Here is an 8,166-nt window from a genome sequence, read left to right on the forward strand (position 1 = left end):
ACACACACACACACACATTTGGTTTTATTGATCTGGTTTCTGTGGAGATCTAACGAGTCAGTATTTTACAGTCTGGACTCACAGGAAGTGTCCATAAGTGAGCAGGTTCTGGTACCATTCGGTTGAACCCATCCTCTGTCTGTCCTCTCTGCAGTCATGGAGGTGGCATCCGGGGAGTACGGGGACCAGATGGTGAGACTGGTGAGAGCCRTCCAGGACAGGAAGTTGGAGGAGGACAACCGAATGGAGTTGAACGGAGATGCTAACCTCCACCCGCTCCTGTGGCAGCGCGCTGACGAGGTAGAAAACAAACACACACCAACCAGCTCCTGAAGGAGAAGAAAAATATTATTTCACTGGTAATAAATATTACTTATGTTTAGTTAAAAATATTTACATGTAAACAATTAATTTGTTCATTAAATCATATTTTTAGGAAGCTGCAGTAAATATTTTTGTTTTTGATGTAAGTAACAATTATTTTTTGTTTGCAAAAGGGAAGTTTTAATCTTGTAATCTTTTACTCTATTGACTGATTGATGCTGTTGGCAAAAAAAGTTTCAAAAGCAGAATAAAAAAATTRAGAAAAAAACAAAAGCATTCCCATATTGTCCATTCAGGCAACAGTTCAGCTTATGTTATGCTTGTTTAGCTCATTTAGGATTGTGTAACTTTTATGTTTATGAAAATATGCAACTTTGTTTCCTATTTAAGTGAATGAATGAATTAAAATCTCTTTAATTCTTCAGCGTACTATAATTTGATCTTTAGCTACTGTTTTACTAATTGTACTTTTAACGTACTGGTTTTAATCAATTTTGTTTTTAGCTTCTTTTGCTAGTTTTAGCTGCTGGTTCTAGCTTTTAGCTACTATTTTAAGAAGTTTAACTCTAGCAAATCTAAGCTTTTATTACTGATTTGCTAATTCTAGCTTTAGCTAATATTTAATTTTTTATGTACATTTGAACAGATTTTAGCTTGGTTTACCTATCCTTTAGGCTGATTTGAGATTATATATACTATTTTATATAATTTTAGCTGAGCCTTTAAATTTTTTGACTAATTTTTATCCATTTTAGCTTTTTGCTACTGTTTCACTAATTCTAGATTTTGGCTAATATTTAGCCTTTTGTAACAAATTTGTTTTTAGCTTTTTTGTTGTTTTTTGTCTGTTTTTTAGCTGCTCTGCTAATTTAATTTTTGTTATAACTGTTTTAGCTCTTTTAACTGCTTCAGCTCTCAGCATCCTCTGAGTTTTTTTAACTTGATAAAAATAAATAAATCAGCTGCAGATGTTTTTAAACCCTGAAAAATGAAAGTTTTRCACATGATTAAAAATCTGAGGAACAAACCGAACAGACATGGTGTTTGTAGAGCAGACAGATCTTGATTGTTTAATTTTTTGTTTATTTTTGGGGGTCAGAATTGTTCGTCTGAAGGTTGTCACAGCTTCTCTGCCAGCTGCATGACTCAGTTCCTCATCCTCCTCAGGAGAACTTTCCTCAGCATCCTCAGAGACTCGGTAAGACTTGTCTCCAAACTACAGCAACTCCACATACTGTAACAAAATAAATGTAGTCACTATACACATCGATAAAAACAGGAAACATTTTTAGTTTTGTATTGTTTTAAATGCTTTTTTTCTTTAATGAAGGATTGAATATCAGATTATTTCTTTTTTTAATTTCCAGTTTGTCGTGTCAGACATACGTTTAAATATTTATCACATTTTAAATGTTTCTGTTTCTTAAAGAAATGTTAGGTTATGTTTGTAAACAGCAGCTGAATAAACACACGTATTGTGTGAGTAAAACCTGCTGTGATTGGCTGAACAGGTGCTGACCCACCTGAGGATCTCCTCCCACATCGGGATCGGTGTTCTGATTGGTCTGCTGTACCTGGGCATCGGGAACGAGGCCAAGAAGGTTCTGAGTAACTCCGGGTTCCTGTTCTTCTCCATGTTGTTCCTGATGTTCGCCGCTCTGATGCCCACGGTTCTGACATGTGAGTCGACAGCCGGACCCTCCGGTTTTACCCAGTCCAGTTCTTGTTTCAGTTTTAAAAACATTCATTTCAGAAAATCTTCAAAGTTTCTCAGTTAATTTTCTTTTTTTATTTTTTGATGATCAGAGATTCACAAAAACTACATATTTTCAAACTGAGTASAAGTACTTACTTTTTGTACTTGCTGGTACAGAGTATTGATATAAGTACTAATATTAGTAGGACCTTTGATTTAAAGTTTAATACGTTCCAACGGGTGATTCCATTCTTGAAAAACTGGACACATTCAGAGGTGGGCAGCACTAATCTAGAAATTAGTTCCACTRGYCCTAAAACATTAACTCAGATATTTAGGTCCCCTAATTCTAAAGCACTAATGCACTGAAAGTTTTAGCAAAYGCTCATTCTGAAACACTAATAACCCAGTCAACCAATGAACATTCTTCAACAGACAACATGAGTCACATGTTGTTGTTTATCWYTGACTCCAACAGCTGGATTTGTTTCATATATTCTCACCTGGTGGATCAGTGACAGTTTTCACCCTCAGCTGTTAACATTAACTTTGATAAATAACATTTATAGACCTCAGTTAGTGCTTCTGAATTTAGCCTATAAATTTAGCAAATGCTAATTCACTAATAAACTTAAGTTAGCAAAAGCCCTAAAGCACTAATCAGGAAATTAGTTCCCCTGTTAGTATTTTAGGGGAACTGTGCCYACCACTGGACACATTTTTTCACTAAAAACAAATCTAAGACCATGTCTGCAGCTCATTAAGCAGCTCGTTAAATAAGTAAGTAAGTAAAATTTTGTTTATAAAGCCCCTTTCACAAAAATATATTCACAAGCTGCTGTACAATCATTAACAGTATAAAAATGGTGAAAAGAATAAAATGAATAAAATGAAACAGAAAAACATAATTACACATAAGCAATGAAAATTGAAACATCAAATCAGGAATTAAATTTAAAAATTGTAAATCAAACACAAGGTCAATGCAGGTCACAATATACAGTAATACATTAATAAATGTACAGTAAAAATGAATAAATACACAGTAATAAATGAATAAATACACAGTAATAAATGAATAAATATACAGTAATAAATGAATAAATACACAGTAATAAATTAAGCAGCTCTTTAGCCTCCTCACTAACTGATGTTAAAGACAGTGATAACAATTAGCTCAGGTCGTGTTCACCTGACCACCAGGTAAGAAGTCATTTCTGAGGTGAACTTCATGGTAGCATGAAGCAGTACTACTAATGTGGTTTTGGAACACTTGTATGAGTACATGTACACAGTATCATACTCAGTACTKGTATCATGATGTTTTAACCTGAAGCCCAGATGGATGAAAAGCAGCTCATCTTCTGAGTGTCTCATGTTCCTGTCCTCAGTTCCTCTGGAGTTGGGGGTTTTTCTGAGGGAACACCTGAACTACTGGTACAGTCTGAAGGCTTATTACCTGGCCAAGACCATGGCAGACGTCCCCTTCCAGGTAACAATATGAACACKTGGTTAGGTTTATTAATCAAACCACATTTTATAATATTTTCCCTTACAGAAGAAGTCAGTTTCTACTTGTTTTGTGAGATCGTGGTCTGAGACCTGAAGTTGATGGTGCTCTCTGGTCKTGCTCGGTCCAGGTCTTCTTTCCGGTGGTGTACTGCAGCATCGTGTACTGGATGACGGCGCAGCCCCCTGACGCCAGACGTTTCTTCCTCTTCCTGTCTCTGGGGATTCTTACGTCGTTGGTGGCTCAGAGTTTGGGTCTACTGATCGGTGCCGCCTCCACCTCGCTGCAGGTCGGTCCTCTGCCCTCACCCACATCCCRTCAGGTATGCTCACRTACATGTGCAACTCAGGTGTGTCTGCTTCCCACAGGTGGCCACGTTTGTGGGTCCGGTTACAGCGATCCCAGTTCTTTTGTTCTCTGGGTTCTTTGTGAGCTTTGACACCATCCCCTGGTACCTGCAGTGGATGTCCTACATCTCCTATGTCAGGTGAGAGCGCTGCTCTACAGAACCACGTCACATAAATACACAACACCTCTTTTTTATTTGGACTTGGGACCAGAAAATTGACCTAAAAGAGACATTTATTTTAGTGCAGTGGTTATTTCAAACAGAATTCTATATTTACATCAGTCGGTGGCAGCAATGGGTGCTTTTATTTCACAGGTCCTAAGTCTTACATGTCAGATTCATCACTAATTGTTTTTAAAAAATAATTGAAAGATGAAAGTAGGAGTTGGTGTTTTGGGGTTGTAGTCCTAGTTCTTACTGCTGTTGTGTTTCAGGTACGGGTTTGAGGGCGCCATCTTGTCCATCTATGGTCTGGACCGCGACAACCTTCACTGTGATGAAGAGGAGGTGTGTCACTTCCAGAAGTCTGAGGCCATCCTGAAGGAGCTCGACATGTTGGACGCCAAACTCTACATGGACTTCATCGTCCTCGCCATCTTCTTCATCTCTCTGAGACTCATTGCTTACTTTGTCCTGCGGTACAAGATCAGGTCCGAGAGGTAGATCACAACCAGGACCAGGAGGATGAGGGTGCTGAGTTTAAAAACTTGTAAACCAAAGTTAGCGTGTAGCTGCTTGGACTTTGGCTCGATGTCTTTAAGACATAAAGACGAAAAGACTTGTTTGAGGCCTGTAAAATTGGGTCAGTCTCGTTCAGGTCTTGCAGGGACCAGAGCCGGTCTCTTGGTCTCTGATGGTTTCATTGTGCCACAATCTGAAGGTGTACAGGAAGACTGAGTGAATCTTTTCAGAGAAAAGGTCCCCCAGGCAGCTTTGAAACAAGATTCAGTGAAATTTTTGTCACATTAGTGAGTTATCKATGATTATATTTCAACATGAAGATGTGTGGACTCCCAGACTGAATAAAACCATCTCATTTTTTGAGTTTTGTCTTCAGTCTTTACTTCAGGGACCCCTTTACACCAAACTGTCAACCCTCAAACTCTGATATGTTGATCCCCTTCAACCTAAACTTTTCATTGAAATACTTGTTTTAGAGCTCTGTTTGGTTAAAGAAAACTCCATAAAACAGGTTTTAACAAACCACTGGGAAGCAGAAAGAGATTTAGACTGATCCAGATGAGCTAATCATTATTTTGTGTTGCAGTGTGTCTCTGTCACAGGCAGGTGGCGTCCTTCACCTGACTGTGGCAGAAGTTATGAATTTACGCTCTCTGTTGGCTGTCAGTGAGATTATCACCATGTTTATGAAGAAGAGATTAAACTTTTAGGATGTGATTTCATTCAGTTGTCTGAAGACATAGTTAATTATCAGTTTCAGCATCAAATATCAATGTTGAGATGCATGCGACTTACGGTTCAATGGAGATGGTCCAAATGGTGTAACTAGTTCAGTTAAATGGTCCAACTCATGTTACTAGTCCAGAGGTGTAATGAGCTGTTTAATGAGCTGCCAATTGTTCCAACTGGTTCTGTTGGTTAAAATTGTCCAACTGTTGTTGTTAATCCAGTTAATTCATTTGACCAGGTTGGTGTAACTGATTCACTTGATACAGTTGGTCCAACTTATTCAGTCCAATGGTTAAGTTTGTTTGACTGGTGTAACTGGTCCAGTAACTGATTCACTTGATACAGTTGGTCCAACTTATTCAGTCCAATGGTTAAGTTTGTTTGACTGGTGTAACTGGTCCAGTTGTTTAAAATGGTCCAACTGATGTAACTGGTCCAGTTGTTTAAAATGGTCCAACTGGTGTAACTGGTCCAGTTGGTTAAAATGGTCCAACTGGTGTAACTGGTCCAGTTGGTTAAAATGGTTCAAATGGTGTAACTGGGCCAGTTGGTTAAAATGGTCCAACTGGTGTAACTGGTCCAGTTGGTTAAAATGGTTCAACTGTTGTAACTGGGCCAGTTGGTTAAAATGGTTCAACTGGCGTAACTGGTCCAGTTGGTTAAAATGGTTCAAATGGTGTAACTGGTCCAGTTGTTTAAAATGGTCCAACTGGTATAACTGGTCCAGTTTGGTAAAATGGTCCAATTGGCATAACTGGTCTAGTTAGTTAAAATGGTTCAAATGGTGTAACTGGTCCAGTTGGTTAAAATAGTCCAACTGGTATAACTGGTCCAGTTGGGTAAAATGGTCCAATTGGTGTAACTGTTTAAAGTAATGCAACTACTCCAAGTAGGGTCCCTGATCTGATTCAAACAGCCCAATATGTAGTCCATCTGGTCTACCAGGACCAACCRGTTCAACTTGACTACCTCATTTGTCTGGTCCAACTAATCCAACTGCTTCTRTTGCTTTAACTTGTCCAAATGTTTCAACTAGTCCAATATTCTATTTGATCTACCTGGTCTAACTTGTTTTCCTTGTCCACCTTGATAACCCAACCCACCTGATTCAACAAGATGAATTGATTTATTTGGATGAACAMGTTTATCTGTTCCAACTGGTTTAATCAGTCTAAATGGTGCTATTAGCCCAACTGATCCRACTGGTTTATGAGTTAAGCTTGATTCAACAAGTCTAACTGGTTGACCTGGTTTAACCAGTTCAACTAGTTCTACTGGTCTGACTGATCCAACAGGTCTAACTGCTTTAGTAGTAGTTCAATAGGAACGCTCAGTAAAAAGCGTCCAACAAACAATCAAAGAAGAGTTGGTTCAGCAAGAACCTGAAGAAAACTACAGATTGTGCAGTGAACATGGTTCATATCTATAAAATAATTAGTACAAATATCTGCAGTTCCAACTTTTAGAAGGTCCTGATTACTCTAAAATTCTATATTTTTCTCACAGTAGTTAACATTATCATATCATCCTTGGAAGAAAAACATTTTGTTATTTTTGTCTGTGGGAAACCACTCATACTCACTTGTTTTCTGAAGTTACATCACTCTAGCTCATTACTGAATCCCCTGAGGTCAAAGGTCACCACAGCTCATTAACCTCTTGTCTCTGAAGCATCTTTGAAGTTGCCACACTTTCCTGTAATTCCCCATGAAGAAGTGAAACTGAGCCAATATCTGTCCATCCGCTGAGAGCCGCGGACACTAATGATGTCCCTGCAGAGTAATGAGCAACAACAGGCCTGAGGAGGACCGACACCTGGGGACCTAGACCACAACAAACACCTGGGACTCTGGACCAGGACAAAGTTCACTTTCAAACAAGTGACATGAAGTTTCTGCAGACTGAGACCAACAATCAGTAAGAAACATTAGAATTTTCAAGCAGTGGATGTTTTTTTCACAGTTATTTTTTTATTTTTCATCAAACTCAATAAAATAAAACTTTGACTGAGGCGTGCCTAAATGTTTTAATTTCTGGCCCACAAAATTAAAGTAGCAAATCTTTTTAACCCACATTACAGCTGGTTGAATATTTTAATTATACCAATAAGTAGGGATGTCCAATAATATCAGCTGAGCTTACAGATATTATTCGTCTGATATCAGCAAAAAAATGTAAAATCTCTGCATATCAGTATCAGTCTTTATTCTGATAACAAAAGCCCGATAAATTAACACCTAGATTTGACCAAAACGTGTTAATAAATGCGTGTGGTCCAGGGACGTTTACTGGTGTGCATTTGATGACATCATCAAACTGGATTATCTCAAGGAGAGCATGATCCAAACTATTGTTTGAGACAAAATGTTAAAAATAAACATGGCACTTTTCCCCTAACTTCAGTTAAATGGTTTTTATTTTGTACAGACAATGTTTACCTATGGAAATCATCCAGTGGTTATCAAAAAGCAGACATAATGTCCCTGACAGGAGATATGTGATGTCACGTTTATATCTGTTTGTAATATCGGTTAATATTGGAATCAGAAATGAAGTGTTGAACAATATCAGCATATTGAATAGCAGCAAAATGTCAATATCGAGGGTCTCAACCAATAAGATACAGAAAAGTGTCATTAATCATAGATCGTCTAAGACAGCCCATTTGGTGTTTCATGACCCACAGTGGGGTCCAAACACCAATTTGAGAACCACTGTGCTAAGGTAGTTAGCTTTGGCGGCCATCTTGAAATGGGTTGACTCCAAAAGGTGATCAGTTGTACACTGCAAAAACTGTCCATCTAACCAAGTTTTAAACCTTATATCAGCCAAAAACTGTAAAAACTGTCCATCTAACCAAGTTTTAAACCTTATATC

The 8,166-nt window shown here is 38.1% G+C and overlaps 1 protein-coding gene across 1 annotated transcript in view; it reads left to right on the forward strand.

The window, feature by feature from the left end:
* Window positions 1-4,923, forward strand: part of abcg1 (ATP-binding cassette, sub-family G (WHITE), member 1) — an 18,629-nt gene extending 13,706 nt beyond the window's left edge. Inside the window, exons 9-15 of the mRNA XM_014032818.1 lie at window positions 155-300; window positions 1,424-1,522; window positions 1,836-2,004; window positions 3,412-3,512; window positions 3,661-3,819; window positions 3,899-4,017; window positions 4,314-4,923. Coding sequence (XP_013888272.1) covers window positions 155-300; window positions 1,424-1,522; window positions 1,836-2,004; window positions 3,412-3,512; window positions 3,661-3,819; window positions 3,899-4,017; window positions 4,314-4,542 — 1,022 coding nt within the window. The 3' untranslated portion in view covers window positions 4,543-4,923. The remainder of the gene's footprint in view (window positions 1-154; window positions 301-1,423; window positions 1,523-1,835; window positions 2,005-3,411; window positions 3,513-3,660; window positions 3,820-3,898; window positions 4,018-4,313) is intronic.
* Window positions 4,924-8,166: the final 3,243 nt, after the last annotated feature.

This window comes from Austrofundulus limnaeus, unplaced genomic scaffold (assembly GCF_001266775.1).
Source record: "Austrofundulus limnaeus strain Quisiro unplaced genomic scaffold, Austrofundulus_limnaeus-1.0 Scaffold1547, whole genome shotgun sequence".
NCBI lineage: Eukaryota > Metazoa > Chordata > Actinopteri > Cyprinodontiformes > Rivulidae > Austrofundulus > Austrofundulus limnaeus.